Below are 23,014 nucleotides of genomic sequence, written 5' to 3'. Positions count from 1 at the left end.
TGTTAAGGAAATATTACATGAGATGAGAAAGAAGGAATGGAAAAGTGGGGGAGGTCTGGAAGTCAGAAAAGATTTTTGTGATTACTAATGAAGGAATCTCAAGGAGAGAGGTAAGTTAGATGACTGACTTTTGAGCTACACATTTAAATATTTAAATGCAATAAAGTACAAGCTTAGAGTATAATGCTGGTGGACTGACGATCCTGCCACTGTCAATCAACTCCCTCAATCTGTCCTTATGGAGGCTGGACCTACTTGGACTCTGGAGAGAGAGCAAAGTCTGGAAAGGAACATTAAGGTTGGTAAAGCCTCAACTGGAATAGTATGAAGGCTGTCAGTGTTTTTCCCCTAGGAAAGGTACCCAGAAAGAAAACATAAGAGAGCAAGAATTTATTTAAAGAACCTACGAGTAGATAAAAGGAGGAAACTGGCAAAAATACATGTATTTTCCTCCTTTGCAGCAGACTCTCTAGCCATTTCTTGTTTTCCTAAGCTTCTGTCTTCTTTTGCTGGTAAAACTGTTCTGTTACTCTCTTTCAGCTGCTTCTGTGAGTGTAACTCTGCATCACTTTTCATGCTGCTTATTCAAGGTTATGTCTTTTGATCAGTAAATCAAGTAGAATTATGTAGCGGGCTGGGGAATATATACAAAGAGAAATATTCTGGTTAAAGGCACTCTGATACTTAATCACTGAAGATCAAGGTAACAGGCCCCAGTTAGGTAAGGGAACATGACAGTAGTCCTAGGAGCTACAGGGTACAGGGGTATGGCGGTAGTTGGCATGCTCCAGTATGGAATAAAAGGTACTAATACTAGGAACAAAGTGTTGGATAGCTGTGTGGATTCAACAGAACATAAGTTCCTCTTTTATAAAGAAACAACTAGAATGTGATTAGGGAAGAAAAAAAAAAGGAAACTAATACTTACTATGTATAAGGAAAAGCACTAGCTGTTTTACAGGAAGAATTATTATCACCTCTATTTTACATACAGCTTAAATAACTTGCCAAAACCATATTCTATTAAATAAATGGCAAAGAAATGATTCATTAGAGTCAGAAATGACAGAATCAAGTACAGAAGTATCATGGGCAGTCTCTAAGAAATTAAAATAGCATGGTAAATTAGCCATTTTTTAAAAATAAATAAGTATGGTCTATTAGTCCAATAGTTCTATGTCAGTAAGTCAAGGACTTTAATTTAAAATGTCTGTTGGGCATTGCACAACTATCTATTCCGTAGAGAATGACATTACCCTATGGAGATCATAAGAAAGAAGATATATCAGGACTAAATGAGTATGGATATCAGCTCCTGATTTTGGAAAGAGCTGTACTACATGCATAGGGTTCAACCAAATTTGCTGAAAAATTCACAAATGATTTTCATGAAACAAAAACTTATTTACAATAAGGAATGAGGAACATTAGAATGTAAGCTCCATTAAGACAGGGGTTTTCATCTGTTTTGTTCACTGCTAACTAACATTCCCAATGCCCAAAATAGTGCCTGCTTCATAGCAGGCATACAATAAATATTTGCTGAATGAATCAGAGATGCAAAAGGTTAAGTGGGACAAAAGGTCAAAAGTGATAAATTGTAAAAGAATGCTCATTCTTCAGACAGAAGGTACACTAAAATGTAGCTGGAATCCTCTGTCCTAAATTAGCCTGTGGGAGTAATACATAACTAACATAAATATCTATACGTAGTAGCACTAAGAAATAACTAGAGTAGGTATAGATACTTTATCTAGTAAATATTTAAATAGGTAAAAAGGGAAAGAAAGTAACAGCAAAAAGACATCACCCTGCCTTCTACATCCAGATTGTATCACATAAGGTTTTTCTTTGGTGTATCAAATTGGTTTACTTTGAGTTCATTTTTAAAAATTGTGGTAAAATATACCTAGTGTAAAATTTACCAGGTTAACCATTTTAAGTGTATATAGTTCAGTGGCATTAAATACATTCACACTGCTGTGCAACTATCACCACTATCCATCTCCGGAACTCTTCATCATCCCAAACTCAAACGCTGTACCTATTAAACAGTAATTCCCCCGTTCTCCTCTGCCCCCCAGCCCTTTGTAATCACTTTTTTACTTTCTGTCTCTTTGAATTAGACCATTCTAGGTACCTCATCTAAATGCAATCATAAAATATTTGTCCTTTTGTGTCTGGCTTATTTCACTTTGATTAATGTCTTCAAGGTTCTTTAAGTTCTTTTAATACAAAAAGGATTAACCCCCCTGGGGACACTGTCCACTACGAGGACTCCATCATTCCCTTATTCCTCATTCAGCACTGTCAAGTACTCAGTATGACACAAGTGATTCATTTTTTTTTTCTGTACAGCTTATAAGTCATACATGTTTTACATAGTTGTATAGATTACTTATGTTTCAGAAAAAAAGTGCCCGTAATATTATTTGTTTACACCGAATCCTATTTTGTCCAACAATTTTCAATTATAAAATTAGAGATTCGCTTATCTAGAACAAAAACAGAATTAAAATACACTAGAATTCTGTCCCATTTCAATGTGTGAGGCATCACACTAGGTGATGAGGATAGAGCCCTGAATGAGACAGAAAGAATTCTTCCTCTCATGGAGCTTACAGGCTTGAGAGGCAGACAGTAAAAACAAAATTACAAATATGATGAATGCAAAGAGGAAGTAAAGAACGTTATAGGAGCAAGTAGCAAAGAAATTTAACCCAACCTAGGAGCTTAGGGAAGCCTTGACAGGAGGTCAATTTTAAGGCAAGGGTCAAAAGGGAAACAGGAATGAACCAAACATGCGTTGGTGTGGATGTCTGGGTGTGAGCAGGGATGGGAGATACTGCTGCTCATTCCAGCAGAGGGAACTGCAAGAAGGCATGGCGTGAATACAAAAGGACAAAGACTGGCACATGAGGAATTATAAGAAGTTGAATATGACAGGACTGTAGAGATTTAGGACAGAATAGTACTGAAGAAGCAAGGGACCAGATCATGAAGAACCCTGTAAACTATATTAAGGATCCTAAAGACAATGAAAAGCCTCTAAAGGTTTCTAGCTGGCAGGTGACAATGTCAGATACATGTTTTGAAAAGATGACTCCAACTGCAGACTGGAAAATGGAAAGAGGGCAAGACTGAAACCAGGGAAATTAGTTATTATTATACAATACACTAGTTTTTTGTTGTTGTTGTTGTTTTATAAATTTATTTATTTATTTGGCTGCATTGGGTCTTCGTTGCTACGCACGGGGGCGAGAGGGGGCTACTCTTTGTTGTGGTGCGCGAGTTTCTCATTGCAGTGGCTTCTCTCATTGTGGAGCACAGGCTCTAGGCAAGCGGGCTTCAGTAGTTGTGGCATGCGGGCTCAGTAGTTGTGGCTCGTGGGCTCTAGAGTGCAGGCTCAGTAGTTGTGGCACAAGGGCTTAGTTGGTCTGCGGCATGTGGGATCTTCACAGACCAGGGCTCGAACCCGTGTCCCCTGCATTGGTAGGTGGATTCTTAACCACTGCGCCACCAGGGAAGTCCCAATACACTAGTTTTTAAATGGTGGCCTGAACTAGGCTGTATCAGTGGGTATGAAAGGAATCAGAAAAGTGTGAAATATCTGAGATGTAAAATCAGATGAACTAAGTTACGAATGAATGTCAGGGATACGGGAGAAGGAAGTATCAAAGGATGAGTCCCATGTTAATTACTGTAAGAGTAATTAATTAGCTGGATGATAAAACAGGAAGGGAAGATGGCAGATAATCAGGTTTTCCGGAGTAAAGATGATGAGTCCAGTTTCAAACACACTCAGTTTGAGTTCCTCCAAGACATCTAAGTGAGGCTATCCAGAAGAAAGACATATAGGTCTGGAGCTCAGGAGAAAAATCCTGGGGAGCTGTCAAGATAAAAATGCTCAACAAAGACATAAAAATGGAGTGAAAGCTCTAGGGGGGAAAAAACAGTGAAGTGGAAAAAGAAAAAAAAAGGCAAAGCCCCAACGAATGCCAACACTGAGCAACAAGCAAAAGAGGTCCCCTGGCAAAGGGGACCACTGAAGCAAAACCAGGAATGAGGCACTGCAGAGCAATGGAGAAAACAGCCAATGACATCAAATAGTGCTGAGAGATCAAGCAAATGAAAGTTCAAAAACATACTCTAGGTCTGGTAAAAAAAAAAAAAAAAAGATGTCTTTAGTGACAGTGACAAGAACAGTTCTGTTGGAGTAGGGTGAAATATGATTACAGTGAAGAAAGTGGTGGGAGATGGGAAGGAAACAATGAGTACAGACAATCTTTTTAATAAGTCTGGCTGTGAAGGAAAAGCAAGTAGTTGAAAGGAGGATGGGGTCAACAGAGGGTTGTTTTAGGATAGAAAGGATTTGAGACAATATAAATGTTGCAAGGAAGAAGTCAGTAAATAGAAAAGTTTGAAAGTAAAGTAAATACAGAAGCAGGAGATGGGATCCAGAACACAGATGGAAGGCTGGGCCTTGTCTACGAAGAAAGGACACCTCTTCCATTAAAACATGAGAGAGGGGCTTCCCTGGTGGCGCAGTGGTTGAGACTCTGCCTGCCAATGCAGGGGACACGGGTTCGAGCCCTGGTCTGGGAAGATCCCACATGCCGCGGAGCAACTGGGCCCGTGAGCCACAATTACTGAGCCTGTGCGTCTGGAGCCTGTGCTCTGCAACAAGAGAGGCCGCGACAGTGAGAGGCCCGCACACCGCGATGAAGAGTGGCCCTCGCTCACCACAACTGGAGAAAGCCCTCGCACAGAAACGAAGACCCAACACAGCCATAAATAAATAAATAAATAAAAATTTAAAAATGACTAATACTCTCTAAAAAAAAAAAACAAAAAAACACATTAATTTAAAAAAAAAAAAAAACATGAGAGAGAAGTAAAAGTATGTTGAGTGCAGATATGTTTTACAGACTTTGTGGCAGAAAGTTAAGGAAGGTCCTATTGTATGGTTTCTATTTCCTTTGTGAAGTAGAAAGTGAGGTCACCTGTCAAGAAAGAAGAGGTCAGCACTCAGAGAAATAGTCCTAGCGGAGAAGAACAGAGACAGCTAACTAAGGAAACATAAAAGGAATGCTGGGAAATGTTTAGGGTCCACTCAAATTGATGACCATGTATCTGTATGATTTCCTCTGGTAAGAAGTCACAAAATATAAATGCAATTTAGTATGTATATTTCATACTGGATAATCTAAATGAAAAGCAACAGTTCAAATGAATATAACAGAAACAACAAAAACTGAAAAGTTGCCTATTTTCTAACAAATTTCCTTCCTAATACTCCCTGTAAAATACGATATAATTCTCAATGATATACATACAGGATGATGGCTGAAAGATTTATACGGAGCCAACAAATAGACAGGAATATGTCTAACATTAACATGCTTTTCCAAAGGAAACAGGAAATTCCAGAAGACTCTTTGAGTAATAATTTATAAATTTGGTATGAGTGGATATTTTTAAATCTAGTTTCTAAGAAATAAGCTATAAACATTAATAAAAATAAACTACATTCCCTTTCACCCAACCTTCCTGCACCTCCACGTGAACATGAATGGACTCTTCAATCCTTGGTGACAACCCTGTTATGTTATCTCATCTGAACTTTGAGAATGTCTGGGAAAGAGGTCTACTGGCTCTCAGGCTATGATATTTTCATCTCATTTCATCCGGAATCTTTAAAACATTATCATTATTATAACTCAAAGCAATTAAAAAATACATTCAAGTTTAATTTACAACCAAGAGACAGGTGAACGAAAATCATATTGGCACTAAAATGCTCACCTATAATAATTCTAAGGGTAACCACTGCTAGTGGTTTTGTATATTGTCTTTCTTATACTTAAGTACGTATCTGTTTATTAAGTATGTATGTATTTAAAGAACAAAATCTGCATTATGCTGCATGGTTTTAAAATCCAGTTCTTTGTTTAATATTTATTATATGCCTATCACCCAATATTCTGCAAAAACATAATCACAATGACTGTGTAAGAGTTTCTTTTGGGTGAAGAATTAGGAAGAATTCAAGAAAAAAATCAATTACTATTAGACAAAACAATCCTCTTCCTCCAGCAGTTATCCCCCATTACTCTTTGCCATTTTTAATTCGATTAGAAACAGACAGAAAACAACTTACCCTCTAGTTCTCACAACGGTCTTTTCGTATTTAAACAGATTCATATATAAGGAAGGAAAAATACTATATTCTTTACTTGGATTTTTTTTTTAACTGCAGAAAGTGTGTCAAACATCATATTCTGATTTAAAAGTAAACAGTCTTAAATTATATATTTCTTAGTTTTTGCCACTTTGACCAACTGAACACATACACTCTTTTGTTTAGATACTATTAGAAAGCTACCCAAAGTTAAAAGTTTTCATTAAAATAGCAAAAGCTAGTTTGGAAACAAACATAAATGATATCCTAACCCATGCTACAGGGGGAGAAGAGGAAAAATACATCTAACAAATGAAATGTCTCTAAAAATAAGCTATGATCACACTTCATTTTTAACTGTGGAAGTTTTTCTAAAGGCAGAAAATTGTTGAGGTTTCCAAAGTTAAAATGACTCAAATTTATAAATATAATCAGCTACGACTACCTAAATACTAGTACAAAAAGACTGCCCAATTTCTCTGAAATTATCATTCAATAAGAAAACCCAGAGAATTTAAAACAAACCCCTAATATGGGTGTAGAGAGGCTTTCATGCACTGAGTATCTACCATTTGCATGACCTATGCCAGATTCGAGAATGTGCAGAGAAAAATGCAAGTTCCTCTACCCAAAAATTTAGTGAATGGGCCCCTGAAGGAGCTTCTTCCAGCAGTCTGACTTCCCACAGCTGGAGAAGGCTGTGGAATAGTGCTGCTTCTCCAACAGAGAGGAAGAAAGCCAAGCGCAAGCTTTACTGAAGTGAAACAAGAAGACTTCCCTGGTGGCGCAGTGGTTAAGATCTGCCTGCCAATGCAGGAGACACGGGTTCGAGCCCTGGTCCAGCAAGATCCCACATGCCGCGGAGCAACTAAGCCCGTGTGCCACAACTACTGAGCCTGAGCTCTAGAGCTCGCGGGCCACAACTATTGAAGCCCTCGCGCCTAGAGCCCGTGCTCTGCAACAAGAGAAGCCACTGCAATGAGAAGCCAGTGCGCCGCAATGAAGAGTAGCCCCCGCTTGCTGCAACTAGAGAAAGCCTGCATGCAGCAACGAAGACCCAATGCAGCCCAAAAAATTAATTAATTAATTAACTTTTTTTAAAAAGCACAACAAGAAATAATCCAGAACCACAAATACATTTCCACTTCTCCAGATCCTCCTGAGTAAACAATATTATGTGTACCTGAGATGAAAAAAAAAAAAAACTAAAATAACAATTGAGACTGTCTTTGCCTACTAGGGACTATTCAGTAAAAAGGCAAGATACTATTATCTCTGACTGACAGATGCTTAAGTATGGATCATATATGCAATTAGAAAAGAAAAAAAGCAGACTAAAATCAGAAGATAATTGATACTTTTTTTTTTAGAACAGACAATACACTAACTCAAACATACAAGCCTATATACAGCGATTTATGTTATAAAACAATATATTTCATATAATCTATATTTGCTCATGAACATATGAAGTCACACACACATTCATATGTTCACTCAGCTTGCAAAAAGAATTTAAATAGTTGCTTTGAACCACCTACATACAAAAGAATCAAGTCTGAACCTAGCATTTTCAAAATAGCTTCCTGTTAAAAAACCACACATAACTTATGATTCATTATCATATACTATATATGCATAAGAAAAAGAAAGTCAAGAAGGTCCCACATCAACATGTCAACAGTGTTTTTTTCCTCTGAGTAGTAGGATTAGAGGTAATTCTTATTTTCTTCTTTTTGTAGATCTGTCTCCTAATTTTTTTCCACAATAAGCACATATTAATTGTATATAAAATGTTGAAAATCAGCCTCCAGGTTCTTAGAGCTTTATTTACAAAAATGGACAAAGTTATGGTATCCCATTTGCCACCATCAACATACTTACATAATATGGTTCTGCCTCCCGTTCAGTTATCTCATCCTGATAGAGGGTGAAGCAAGTTGGAATTCGTCCAAACCACACATCTCGAAGCACATCTTTGTCATCTGTCATTCTTCCAGTGGTTAAAGCAGTACATATAGGCTGAATTCTTTTCCAGCCAAAGCCAAACTGAAAATAAAACGAAGAGTATTAGATCCTTGCAGGTATAAATGAACCTGCTCCAAAACAAAGGAAGATTATAGGAAAAAAAGAATGCATAAAGACTATTCACTTCAAAAAACTCCGTGATGGGTATTCTTTAGAATGAATGCAAAAATCAGTACAACAAATTCTAAATGTGGAGCTATTATTTATTTAAGGAGATCACGGAAGTAACCATTTCAAAATTACATATACAACTAATGAACCACAGCCAAAGTGAAACTATACTTGAATCATTCTCTCAAGCCCCAAAAGAGTCTACCGCTTATCTAAAGTGAACTCTTCACCTATAACTTCTCTGTGTCTCAGTTTTCTCATCTGTAAAATGGGAATAACAGCACTGACCACATAAGATAGATATGAAAATTAAATTAATACATGTAGAACACTTAGAACAATGCCTATAACACAGTACTATAAAGTGTATTTATCATCATAATTTATAGAACCAACCAGAGTATGTCTCAAAAAATGTTCAAAAGTCAAAGACTTTAAGAACTTAGAATAATCAAAAGCATTATTTAGTGTAAACTGGAATTATGAGAGTAAAGGAAAATAACTAAAAATTATACATTGAACATTGCTAATAACATTCAATAGAGAGTCAATAAATATTTGATCATTTGATATGCCCAGCTCTGTGGCAGGTGCTGAGGGCATACAAGATGATGATGATGATGGTGGTGATAACTTTTTTAAAACCTCAGGCATCGCCCAGAAGGTATTATTTACAAATCTGCTAAACATACCATGCACTTTCATGTCCTTTGCATGGCTTTGCTCTTGCCGGTGGTTCCTTACCCTAAAGTAGCCTTCCCCACCTCGCCTTCCAACTTACACATCATTCAGGACTCTGCTCAAAATAGCCTTTCTTCTATGCATGAATCAGGCAGAACCTGTTACCTCACTGTGCCTTTACTTTTCCTCTACTACGGCAGGATTTCCAATCTCATAATTTTTCCATCATACCATACTTATTGCCAAACATCCCTTCCAATTCCAAAATGTCCATGGTTATAACTAAATGTTACTTTGTGAGAGCTTTCATAATGCAGGAGGGGAAGAAGTTAAATATTAACAGAACCTATAGTGTTCAGGGAAGAATCTTAAAAGATACTGAACTTGAAGAATGGGTAGAATATGGACAGACAAAAAGAAGACAAATATTCCAAGCAAGGCAAAATAGCATCAGCAAAGGCAGGAAGTGGCAGGAGCAGTATGTGTACCAACTTTTTAGGAAACTTTGTGTTGGGAGGAGTAGTAGATAATGAAAGAGCTGACCGGTGACATGTTTTACTACCATACCTGATCCTAGGTATGTCACTTTACTTCACTCAGTCTAAATTTCCTTACCTGTAAAAGTCACCAGGTTGTTCTAGGAAAAAAAAAAAAATCTATGAAGTATTTGACATGGTAATGGACACAGCATGTGCTGAGAAATAAAAGCAATTATTATTCTTTTAATGTCAAATTTGTAAATATAAAATGTAACTGGATCATGAAGTACACCAAATAGAAAATTGTGGGTTTTCAATTTCATCCAACAAGCCTAGAAAGGTTTTATAATGGTGAAATAAAAACAATTATCTGGTAGCAGTGCACAAAAGGGGATCCAGAGCCAGAGAGAGGCTAGCCGGGAAGCAATTTCAGCAACTAAGGCACATAATGAGTGCCTGACCTAGACTGGTAGCAGTGGATTGATGAGAGACAGGAGGGCTTTCCAAGGAAGAATAAATAGAAGTTGGTAAAAAGACCGGCTGAGGGACAAAGAACAAGGACAGAGAAGATTTAAATGCTTACAGCAGGCTATACAGTAAGGTAGTTAAGGGGTTTTGAAATCAGACTGACATGGGTTTCAACCCTGACTTCCACATATAAGCTGTATGTCCTTAGACAACAAACCTGACATCTCTAAACCTCATATCTATAAACTGAAGATAATTCTAATTTCACAGGGTTGTTGGGTATTTAGCACCTAGTAACCAAGCACTGGAAAAATGGTAAATGTATTTAATACATGGTTTCCCTGTGCTTCCATGGCCCCTCTGCTTGAATACCCTTTGCCCCTTCTCTTGGCCAACTCTTAATCCTCTTTTAAGAGTCAGCTTAACATTAACTCCTTGGGAAGCTTTCCACTAAGCAAACTATAATCTAATTACTTCTGTTATTATATATTTATTGTTATACGGTGTAACAATGCATTGCAGCTGTGTATCTTATCTGTCTCTTGCCCCTCCCCACACTAAACTGTCAGTTCCTTGACAGCAGAAACTGAGTCATATATACCCTTGTATCCAGGACGTTAGCATAATCAGCACATAATAGGCTCTGGAATTTTTGTTAAACAACTGGAAAATATATAAATTAATAAAATGTGTAAATCCAAAAGTTATACTAGCTACTTGAGAAACTTTTCCACCTAAACTCCTTCCTAAATCTGTACAATCACACTTCATATTCAGCGAATTTCACTATTTTAGAAAAATATTTTTCCCTCTCATACATATACTACGATATCAACACCATGCATCCAACTTGAAGGCAATGTTTTGGAAGAACAGAAATCCCAACCCATGATGCAGTCTACCAGAAGTAAGCTTCCTGAGGGCAGGGACTACTTCTTGACTGCTGTATTCTCTGCATCTAATTCATGGCCTGGAAAAGAGGCAGGTGCCCAACCAACAACACTTAGCAAACAGCACAGTGAGTATGATAAAAATATTGGGTTAGCCAAAAAGTTCTTTTGGGTTTTTCCGTAACCTGTTACAGAAACCTGAATGAACTTTTTGGCCAACCCAATATAATGCACAATTAACAGTCCCTTTTACACTACAAACCAAGAAAGGCTAACCTATTACCTGAAGCTGTTTTGCTGACAAAATCCCTAACTACTCAGAAATTACTTAAAATATCAAATAACTACTAGTAGTAAATTTGTAAACATCTAAAAATATATATGCTGGCTGGTCTCCCTTTAAATTCATGAACACTGACCTCAAAAGTGGGCTCTGAGGGCTTCCCTGGTGGCGCAGTGGTTGAGAGTCTGCCTGCCAATGCAGGGGACACGGGTTCGAGCCCTGGTCTGGGAAGATTCCACATGCCGTGGAACAGCTGGGCCCGTGAGCCACAACTACTGAGCCTGCGCGTCTGGAGCCTGTGCTCCCCAACAGGAGAGGCCGCGATAGTGAGAGGCCCGCGCACCGCGATGAAGAGTGGTCCCCGCTTGCCACAGCTAGAGAAAGCCCTTGCACAGAAATGAAGACCCAACACAGCCATAAATAAAAAATTAATTAAAAAAAAAAAAGTGGGCTCTGAGTATTGCCCAGTATTCTCATACTTCCCTAGTCCATTTATTCTTCCACTGTCCTAAATCAACTCCCCCTCCTCAAATTTTCACATCTCCTTCCTCACTCTCTCTCAGCTAATGACCTGGCTTTCTATTTCCTTCTATCTGGTTACTAAGGATCACTAGCTCTGAACAGGGGTTTTAAGGAACAGCCCCACCTCCACCCTGGGGGATAGGTCATAACTCCCTCCAATCTCCAAATGCTGAAGTGCCCCACGGTCCTTGAACCCTGCATTTGGAGATCTCTCAGGGCTTTAAATATCACTTACACATTAACAATTCCCACATTTACATCTTCAGCCTAGACTTCTCTTCTGAACTCCAGTTTCATATATACTACTGTATACTGACATTTCATTTGAAAATTCAGCAAGTGCAAAACTGAAAATGATTGCAGATCTTCCTCCCTCCTCTCCCTACTACTCTGCGGTCTTCCCCAAATCACTGAGTGGTAACTCCATTCTTTAGCAGCTCAGGCCATAAATCTGGGAGTCATCCATGACCCCTCTTCACACTTGATGGCTCTAGCTTAGATATAAATCTAGAATCTGGCCATTTTTCACCACCTCCACCCTTACCACACTGATCCAAGTCACCTTGACCTTTAACCCAGATAAATGCAAATGGCCTACCAACAGAGGTCTCAACATTTCTGCCCTTGCTGCAGAGAGACAACAAAGTAATCAGAAAAATCTTTTAAAACACAAGTCAGATGAGTTCACTCCTTTACTCAAAACCCCACCATCTCATTCAAAGTAAAAACTAAAGTCTTACGAGGTGTTAGCAGGCCCTATATGACTTGACCCCACTCTGACCTGCTTATCTGCTTCTCTCCGCAACTTGCTCCCCCAGTTCCAGCCAAACTCGCTGATGTGCTCCTGCCTCAGGGACTTTGTGGTTGCTCTGATGGCCCTCTCCACTAGATCCAAGGGCACCCTTCTTTATCACTATTAGGTCTCTGCTCAAACGTCATCTTTTCTAAGGCCACCACTATAATTTCCCATGCATGCTACCAGCACTCCCCATTCCCCTTCATTACTTTATTTTTTCTCCATAGCACTTTTCACTACCTGACATATATTTTAATTAATTTTTAAATTAATGTCTCCCCCCTCAACCCTCAAAGTGAACTTCATTATGGCAGGGATTTTTTTTTTTTAATAATATAATTCCATTTATTTGAGATACCTATAGTAGTCAAATTCATAGAGATGGAAAGTAGAATGGTGACTGTCAGGGCTGGAAGGGGGAATGGGGAGTTGTTGTTTAATTGGGGGCGGAGTTTCAGTCTGGGGGATGAAAACAGTTCTGGAGATGGATGGTAGCAACAGTGGCGCAACAGTGTGAAGATACTTAATGCTAGTGAACTGTACACTTAAAAATGGCTTAAAAGGTCTATTTTATGCATATTTTACCTTAATTAAGAAAAGATCTGAGGTGTCACTTTACGGTTTCTCCTTTCCGTGTTTCTTTTTGCAAAATAAGCAGATGCACACCCAGCCAGTCCCTCCACTCCTGCCCTCCCTCCACGTCTCACGTTCACTTAAGACAGAGCTCCCCCTCGTCACCACTCTTCCTGTAGACTTTAGGCTCCTCTAGAAACGTATCCAATGTTATACAAAGACTATGGCGACCTGGGAGTTACTTCACTGTTGGGAGGAAAATTCCCAATTTCCAAGTGTTATTTCCAAATGTTCTATAAGAGTTGAAAACATAAAATAACATCCTACAATAGGACAGCAAGGTGGCCACTGAAATGAATATGACCCAGAGGTTGTTTAAAAACATTCTCAGCCGGTAACCCCTCACTCCCTTCCTACACCCTTCTTACCATTCATTTGTGGGCTGCTCCCTATTTTAGATGGAACTCTTATGTCCTCACTCAATTCCTCATCATCCCACAAATCCTACTCATTCCCCTTCCCAATGCCCATTGTCTTCCAGGAGCCAAAATGTTGTGTGCATCCCTGCTCCAGACCCCTAAGGAATGACTGGACTTTCCCTTCTGCATCAGTTTTCTCCCAGGATGCTCCTCCCAGGAATTCCTGGGAATTCCCCCAACAAATCCAAGACCAAGGCCCTTGATTCTTCATGCACCTCCTTTCTTGGGTGCAACCACTACCCTCTTAGCTTTCCCACCCCCACCCCCGGGTGCTGCCAAATTATCCTCCGAAAACGTGGCTGCAGCTCGCCATGCCTTGCCCTGCTTATCTCATCACATCCTGCATTTGCCTGGGAGCTAAGATCCTCAGACTCTTGACTCCACACGATTTCCCCTTCTCTGAGGACGGTGCTCTGGCTACTCTTGGTTCCTACTGTATGGCAGGGATTTTTATTGTCTTCCTCACTGTTTATTGTTTTGTTTACTTTTTGTTCAGTGCCTGGCACATAACTAGCACTTAGTATCTGTTAAATTAATAAAGTGAACCTACACTTGAAGCTTGTACATTATTCTAAAAACTCTTATCCATATAGTACCATTCTGTTCACTTTTCCCCAATTTTAATCGGCATACCTTGGAGGATCAAAGCACCTACTTAAATCCAATATAAAATTCTAAAATTTCCCTCCACTGCTACCCTCAGCCCAACATCTTTACTTTCAAATTCAGAATTCAACCAACAACTCCCTTTATGGAAATCACAAAATAAGTTCGTTCAGATCCAAGTACACACAGTCCCAAAGACTGAAATTTATCAAGTAAACTCTGGAAGGCCTTGGAAATTCAGTGTTGTTTGATAGCCTCTGGGTTCTGATTCTTGCTGAAAACATGCTGTGCCTCCCCATCCCTCAGAAAAATCTAGAACCAATCCACTTTCCCTAGGTTCCCCACGTTCAGGTGTGACTTGAAAATAATCCAAACTATAAAGTATGTGAAAGTGCTCTGCCAAGGGAAAATGGCTTTGTTGGCACTAAATATTATTATTAAAATGAGACAATGAATGCGTCTGAGAAGATAAATTGGGGGGAAACCCCACCGATTTCGGATAGAATCGAACTGCTTATAAAATAACTATGATCTAAATAACTAACTATTCCACGAAAAATGCAGGTCCCGAACTAAACTCTAGAGCCTGCGACGAGACCCAAGCTTCCCACCTTAGTAAGGAACGAACGTATTCCCCGAGAGACCGCGCAGGCTACACTCTCCAGCCGGCACTAGGGCTCCGAGGTCGGCTCTTGGCCAACGCCACCTCCCCGCGAGGAACCACCTTCACCCGCCACCACCGCCCGGGGGAGCGCTCCTCTCGCCCCTCCTTCTTACCACACCTACCTAGCACTTCCCCAACCCTCTTCCTCCGGGCATTTCCTCACACTGGGGTGACAGACACACACATACCCTACCAGAAGCTCAGGCTTCTCCTCCGCCTTCCTGCACCGGTGAGGACGCTCGGGTCTCGGGCTCTGGCTGGGCGGCGGCGGAGAGCGCCAGACACACTGTCCCGCAGAGATGCACCAGACTGGAGTCCCACTGGCCCGCGCAGCCGCAGAAGGCACCTGCGCGGAGGTCGGAGTCGAACCCTGCTGCACTTCCGCCCTCCCGTATCCAGCGAAGACAGCCCGCAGCGCCGCGGAGCTCTGGAAGCCCACCGCAAGTACAGTCACCCTCGGCGCCCGGAGATGACGTCACGGGGCCCCACGGGGCCCGCACTCCGCCCTCCCAGTTCGGCCCAACCCCGTGAGCAAGCTGGAGCCGCGCTTGAGCATGCGCGGACAGAGCAGAGCTGGTGACTGTTCGGTCAAACCACTGGCAAGTTCCCGGCTTCTACTCTCTTCCTAGAGTCCTGTGCTTTTGGCATAGTCATTGTTGTTTAGGGAGGTTAATGTAACAGTTCCGTGAGAGCAGAGAGTTTTACAAATACTGAGTCACTGCCTCACTAGAGCTTCATCGCAGCATCCCTGTCCTGGCTTCACACAGTAAAATTAATAAAACGTTGGTTTTCAAAGTGTTTTCATATCTATTTTATCATTTGATCTTCTCCACTTTGTCAGAGCCACAGCACGGATTAAGAGCCGCATTTAACAAAAGACTAAAATACCTGAATACTGAAGCCCAGCCATCCCTCCAATCGTACGTACCTATGTCTTCCTGTTGGTGAAAATGACAAGCAATTAGTCAAGTTACTCCTAAAGAGTGTTTGCATTAGGTCTATCCAGAAGTCTTAGCAGGCATTTAACGTTTTTCTCTTCATTACACATGGCTTTCAACATAATGCTATGCATGCCAAGTGAATACTACTGTGCTGAGACTCATGATAGGTTCCTGATAAGTGGGAAGACTAGGAAAATCCTAGTATTAGCCACAGGATTCTTTTTAAAGAAAGAATCTTCTAGGAATTCCCTGGCTGTCCAGTGGTTAGGACTCCACGCTTTCACTGTCTGAGGGCGTGGGTTCAATCCCTGGTCGGGGAACTAAGATCCCACAGGCCGTACAGCGCAGCCAAAAAAAAAAAAAAAAAAAAACCTTCTTGGAGGTTGTCTAGCCCAATGATTTTCCAGTGGTGAATCACAACTCATTGGTGGGTCATCAAATCAAGTTAGTGGGTCATGACTAGCAATTTTTAAGTTAAAAAAAAAAAAAGAAAATATTGGCATGCTTCACACATATTAAAGGTAAATATTGTTTCCTGAAGTTTTTACTTCAGTATGTACGTGGTTTACACTGTGTAGGAATGTGAAATACATTTCTTGATATGGGTAGCAGTCAAAAAAAAATTGAAAGCCACAGTCCAGTCCACTCCACTTACTTAATGCAGAAATCCTCTCTATAGCATCCCCAACAGACAGCCATTAGCCTCTGTAAAAAAGCTCGTGGGATAAAGTTGCCCCCACTTCCCAATGGTAGGCAAAACTAAATGGAATTTACTCTGAAATGTATCGAAAAACTTAGATGGATGGACGAATGGCTAGAGGGATGGATAGATGGATAAATATGTGATAATGCAAGTACAGTAAAATGTTAACGGTAGAATCTAGGTGGTGAGCATATGGGTGTTCACTGTAAAATTCTTTCAACTTTGCTGTTATGCTTGAAACTTTTCCTAATAAAATGTTTGGGGAGGGGGCAGAGAAACTATTTATGGAGAACCTTAATGGGTAGAAAGTGATTATATTGAGCTAAAATCCAGCTTCTTGTAACCTTTAAGAATTGACCCTGTTTATTTCCTTCCTCCCCTTGTCCCTCCTCTACCCCACCCCCAACCTACAATAGAAATAGCTAACCCTTGTAATAGACAGCACTTCAGCTATGAAAAGATATGCCTCATAACCCACTCAGCATAAACACTGTCAGTTCTTTCAGCCATTCTTCACATGACGTATCTCTCCTCTGGATATGGTCCAGTTGTTGTTGTACTCTTTCCCATCTCATGGTTATGCTCCTTGAGCAAAAATTTGGAAATAAGAGGAATTCTATATTTGTTCTCCGTCATTTCCATTTGTTAACATTATGTCGTCTCTCTCAGTTACCAAGAGTGACAGATATCCACTCTGTCCTTTAAAATGTTTCTTAGACTCTAAAAAAAGAAAAAAAAATGGTGACAGGTTTCAAAAATTTGGATTTCTGACTTATCCTGGAATCTGACAGCCCTGGGACCACATTCCCACATGGCAACCGAGTGCTGGAGTGGAGCTGCAGCTGCCCCCTTTTAGGCTGGGAATGCCCTCTCCAGTTTCTCGCTGTCCCCACACTATCACTTATTTAGACTTTAGATTACCTACCTGGATGCTAAAGGCTTTGGAGCGTAACACTCCTCTATAGCTCTTCGTGTTTCTAAGGCACTGCCTACCTCAGTTCTTTGCACGTAAATATTCATTTTGAACGAAAGACCAAAACAACCAGGCCAGAATGCATTATACTGAATAACACACATTTGATTGTGATTGTGATCATATTTATAGTTCTAAGTTTTTACCTTTAGGCAATTCTAAGGACACACGCTTGAAGGTCGGGAAAGTATCATTATACAGTGTTCTCTCCTGTGAGGTGAGAGAGCATTTGGAGGATTCAAATATTATTTTGAGACTTTCAATGCTGAACAATCATAGACATCCCATTTGTATCTATTTAATTGACATTCTAAAATGAATCCAGGAGCTGGATGGATAGACTCTTTTAGCTTCAGTGACAGCCTTTCAGTCACTGTGACAAGTCTTCATTCAGTCATTTAAACATTTCTTGAGTTCACATAATTAGGTGCTTGGTAAAGTGAAAATAAGTAACTCTTAAGCAACAACGAAGGAACCTCCCAAATTTCATTACATGAATATATATTTCAAAATCACAATTTGGAGCAGTTTTCTTATGACTACCATGTCAACTATATAATACCATATGTAATTCCAGCACTGCTACAGATAAAATGTGGGTTTTTGTTGAAAATATTGTGTTATAAGACTATGATTCCAGTTACTCAGTACTCTCTATCTACTTGCCTACATAGATTGTATAGGAATGAATCAAAACAATATGCCAAATATTCTTTAGAAAAAATATATACGTTCATAACTTGTATGCATTTGTGTTTTAATTTTTGATCCCCCAAATTACGATTATTCTTAAAAAAATCTTTGAATTAGATTATTTGGCTGTTCTCATAGGAATATTTTCTATAAATAGCTCCTATTAAAAACTGGGAAAAATTAGTCAAGCAGTTTTTCAATCTGTTTTCTCAATGTGTGCAGAAGAAAAATAGTCTGGGAAGTATAAAATTGAAGGGAAACTCTTAAAAAAACAAAACCAAACTTAACAGCCTGATTCTTGAAACAGCAAAATAAATCCTTGCAATAATACGTTGCTGTCACCAGGTGTCACAATCAACCTGACACAAAGCTCAGAGCTCCCCAACCAGCAAGGCCAGTCAATAGCACCCTCAGTGATGTAATAGACTGTTTCCCAATAGGAAAGTTCAAGTTATCTCAAGAGATTTTGTGAAATCCTAAAAAACTTTTCACAACAAAATTATTTTACTTTGAAAAAAAAAAAAAACCAAACACTTTCTAAACCTTGTCAGTACTGACAAAATTTCCTTCAAATCCATTCCCTTTCCTTCACCTGTGTTTGTTCTCCGATCATAAACTAGTGCAGTATAGCATAGCTGAGGACGTGCTCTTAAATCCCATATCTGACATCTATTATCTTTGTGGCCCCAGAAAAAAAAATTATTTAACCAGTACTGGCTACATAATTCCACAGGGCCAGTGCAAAATGAAAATGAGGGCCCTTTGTTAAGGAAAGGAATTTGAAGATGGCGACAGCAGAGCATTAAATCAAGCGCTGTGCATATGACAGGTCACACGCCCAAGAACCTGACTCTTATGTGACTTCTCCAAGCCTCCACTTCTCCATTTTCCTCACGGTTAAATGAGGATAATGATAGCACCTACTTCATAGACTCGTTGTGAAGGTTAGGGAAGATGATGCACATAAAACACTTACCACAGTGCTTGGTAAATGGTGAGCTCTCAATACACAGGAGCTGTTGTTTTTATGTCCTTCATCAGGCTCTGTGCCTCCCTTCCCCTGCACCAACCCATTTTACAATCTTCTGCCAGAGTAATCTTCTTTAGCACAGTTCTAATTATGTCACTGCCCTGTTTTTTACAAAAGCCAAACCCTCACTGCCTACAGAATAAAACCCAAATTTCTTGGAACTAACCTAATCCAGTTTTCCAGCTTCATCACCCATCACTTGTCTGGCTCCCTGGTCTCTCTCTGACCTCTGCCTCACATCCTGCATCTTTGCTGATGCTGTTCCTTCTGCTGGAAGTGTCCTCTCCCCAGGACTGTACGGGAAATACAAGAATAGCAGTCACAGTTCTGCCTTAGAGCTGTTTACAATATAGACTGGGAAACAATATTACACAGAGATTCAGCAAGAACGCAAGACAAGGTGAAAAGAATGGTCAAGGAAAAACATGTCTTAGAAGTTCAGAAGTAGAAGCCATGACTGAAATGGCACTTTTAAAGCATTTCATTTCATAGTTTATTAATGGTTACTATGTTATGCACAGACTCTATGTTATATGTATCAAAACACAGAGCTCCATGGATTCTTTTTCAAAAATAATTCATATCCCTCAGTTATTAAATGCTAAACTTAAAAGCAGGGGCAATATATACTTCTAATTAATTATTTTTAGAGCAGTTTTAGGTTTACAGCAAAATTGAGCAGAAAGTCCAGAGTTCCCACATGCCATCTCCACACACACGCAACTTCTTCCACTATCACATCCTGCAACAGTACGTTTGTTACAATTGATGAACCTACACTGACACATCTTTATCACGTGAAGTCCATATTTACATTATGGTTTGCTCTTGATTTAGTCAGAGAGGCTAAACATGAGTTTAGTCAAATGTATAATGACAGGTATTCACCATTATAGTATCATACAGAGTTGTTTCATCGCCTTAAAAACCCTCTGTGCTCTGTCTATTCATCCCTCCCCCCTCTGAACACTTGGCAACCACTGATCCTCTTATGTCTCCATAGTTTTGAGTTTCTGAGAATGTTGTATAGTTGAAATCATCAAGTATGAGGCCTTTTTAGATTGGTTTCTTTCAGTTAGTAATATGCAATTAAATTTTCTTCATGTCTTTTTAGGATGCAATGTTTTTTAAATAAAATTTTAAAATTTTAAATGAAAGTCACATTTAATTACACAGAGTACTAATTTTTTACTTTAAAAAGTACGTTTAGGACTTCCCTGGTGCCGCAGTGGTTAAGAATCCGCCTGCCAATGCAGGGGACACGGGTTCAAGCCCTGGTCCAGGAAGATCCCACATGCCGCAGAGCAACTAAGCCTGTGCGTCACAACTGCTGAGCCTGTGCTCTAGAGCCCGTGAGCCACAACTACGCCTAGAGCCCATGCTCCACAACAAGAGAAGCCACTGCAATGAGAAGCCCGCGCGCTGCATCGGACAGTAGCCCTGGTTCACTGCAACTAGAGAAAAGCCCGCGGGCAGCAACGAAGACCCAACGCAGCCATAAATAAATAAATAAAAATTTAAAAAAAGAAGACCCAAAACATACACATAATTTTAAAAAGTAAAAAAATAAAATGTATGTTTACCAGCAACCCTTGTGTTGGGGAACTTTCTGTGGGATAATTTGCCCACATAAAGTATCAGAATTGTCATCCCAGAAATGGTATGTTCCTAAAACCTCTGTCAATTTTAGGGACAAGCGGGATGGTTTAAAACACCGATTTTTAAAAAAATTCAGGTATTCAGTTTGCCTAAAAATAAAGTCTGCTGTGGAATAACTGCTGAATTTTTTAAAAGCCCATTGTGTAATCATTACTTTTTTCATTCACCTCCCAGATCTGATGGCACAGTCAGCCCACACCTTTCTCCTTTATCTTTCTCCTTTAGTGGTATCGCTACCACACACATGCCATGGTTTACTTTTCATGTTTTCCTAAACACTACTACTGAAACGCTCAGTAGCCATCACTCTGTTCCTAGGACCCATTTATTACCTTGGGCTTTATAGGACTGTCATGATTTAAGAGAATGAGAGAGAAGGGAAAGGTATAGGTATTTCAGGAAAGGAAAAAAGAATGATCAAAAGCAGGGATGAGGGCTTCCCTGGTGGCGCAGTGGTTGAGAATCCGCCTGCCAATGCAGGGGACACGGGTTCGAGCCCTGGTCTGGGAGGATCCCACATGCCACGGAGCAACTAGGCCCGTGAGCCACAACTACTGAGCCTGCGCGTCTGGAGCCTGTGCTCCGCAACAAGAGAGGCCGCGATAATGAGAGGTCCGCGCACCGCGATGAAGAGTGGCCCCCGCTGGCCACAACTAGAGAAAGCCCTCGCACAGAAACGAAGAGCCGACACAGCCATAAATAAAATAAATAAATAAATAAATAAAATTAAAAAAAAAAAAAAAAAAAGCAGGGATGAAACAGTCACGTTCATGCCTGGATGCTGTGAGTGTATTTTATTCTGCAAATGTAAGATACTCTAGGTCAGGAGGTTAGACAATTCATCATACACACTACTTATCTAGTTAGTTAGTTAGATAGTTAACATTTACAGAGCATACTATGTGCTGGGCGCGATTCTATAACACTTTTCTAACATTCTAACCTCATACAATTTGGGAGGTCCTCTTTGGAAAGCACACATACAAAGAAATTACAAATACAAAATTAGGTGACCCTAGAAAGGACCCATGTAAGTGAAGAGACCTGAAAATTAAGCTTCACAGTAAACTCACTTCCATTTCCCATGACGGAGAGACTGAAGTGAAGAAGTAAGCTTCAGGCAGCCCAATTCTTCATGTCTCACAGGTACCCAAGGCTGCTTCTTGTCCCATGATCTCCATTTCTCCCTAGAAGAGCTCGGTTATATTGCCATTAGAGCAAAGGGCAAAATGAAACAAGAAGCTTTCATGTTCTGCTTGCCACACATTTCTAGCCACCATTTATGCACTGATTTTATTCACTGCCTTATTCTAGGCAGATTTTCTAACATTCTTTTCATCTTTTCATCAAACCATAACATGAAATTTCTGTATTCCAGAAAGACGGATACGAATAAAGTATCCTTTTTGCCCCCTCTCCACACTTTCCCAGCGATTTATAAAATGATTAGTGTTCTCACGGAACAATGTGTTCATTCACTTAATAGGCTTTTATGTGCCAGGTACTCAGGATACTAAGATGCATCCGAAATAATTTCTTCCCTCAGGGAACTCACACTCCAGATTGGCAGAGAACTGACAAGTAAACAAATGATTGCAATAGTCCCTAACTGGCTGTAATAGGACTATGTACAACTGTTATGGGAACCTAGCTTTGAGAACCAGTAGCAATGTATAAAATAAATCTTAGAGGGTAAATAGATAACAACATGTGGACAAAGAAAGAAAGGGCTTTTAAGCCAGGGGCTTTTAACCAAGGAGTCCACGGTTCAAATTAAGGAGCTTGAAGAATTTGGATGAGAAAATGAGTACATCTTTATTTTCACTAACCTCCAGTTTGAAATTTAGCATTTTTTTCCATTATAAATATAGGTCACAAACTGGAGTAGTATTAGCAATACTTGTAACTTGTCACCAATAGAAACAGATGTATTCAACATAGATATATTCATATTGCAGTTGACTCAGATTCTTGAAACATTATTTTACACATATTGCTACTTTGAAATTACAGTAGGAATTAGACTCACTGCGAGACCTTATTATTTATTGCATACTACATAACACAGATTTGTTTTCCTAACATTCTGATAACTGTATAGGAATATACAATTATCTCTTTGTAGTAATATGTATGTCTATGTAATAATATGTATGTTTATGCATTTAAATATATTATTCTGAGAAGGGCTCCACATACTTCACCAGACTGTCTAAGAGATTCATTGTGAAAAAAGAATAAAAGTAAAGTTAAG

At 39.7% G+C, this 23,014-nt stretch overlaps 1 protein-coding gene across 5 annotated transcripts in view; it reads right to left on the bottom strand.

Moving 5' to 3' along the window:
* Nucleotides 1-15,452, bottom strand: part of ATG5 (autophagy related 5) — a 119,417-nt gene extending 103,965 nt beyond the window's left edge. The window contains exons 1-2 of one of the 5 annotated variants that reach the window (XM_057528093.1): nucleotides 14,955-15,452; nucleotides 8,066-8,230 (exon numbers count right to left, since the gene is read on the bottom strand). In XM_057528093.1, coding sequence (XP_057384076.1) covers nucleotides 8,066-8,173 — 108 coding nt within the window. In that variant the 5' untranslated portion in view covers nucleotides 8,174-8,230; nucleotides 14,955-15,452. Of the gene's footprint in view, nucleotides 1-8,065; nucleotides 8,231-14,708; nucleotides 14,813-14,949 lie in introns of those variants that run through there. The other 4 variants (XM_007190642.2, XM_007190641.3, XM_057528092.1 and 1 more) reach the window with 4 other exon arrangements.
* Nucleotides 15,453-23,014: the final 7,562 nt, after the last annotated feature.

The sequence above is a fragment of the Balaenoptera acutorostrata genome, chromosome 14 (genome assembly GCF_949987535.1).
Source record: "Balaenoptera acutorostrata chromosome 14, mBalAcu1.1, whole genome shotgun sequence".
NCBI lineage: Eukaryota > Metazoa > Chordata > Mammalia > Artiodactyla > Balaenopteridae > Balaenoptera > Balaenoptera acutorostrata.
The sequence above is the reverse complement of the archived record's forward strand: the minus strand, read 5'-3'. Positions and strand labels throughout refer to the sequence as shown.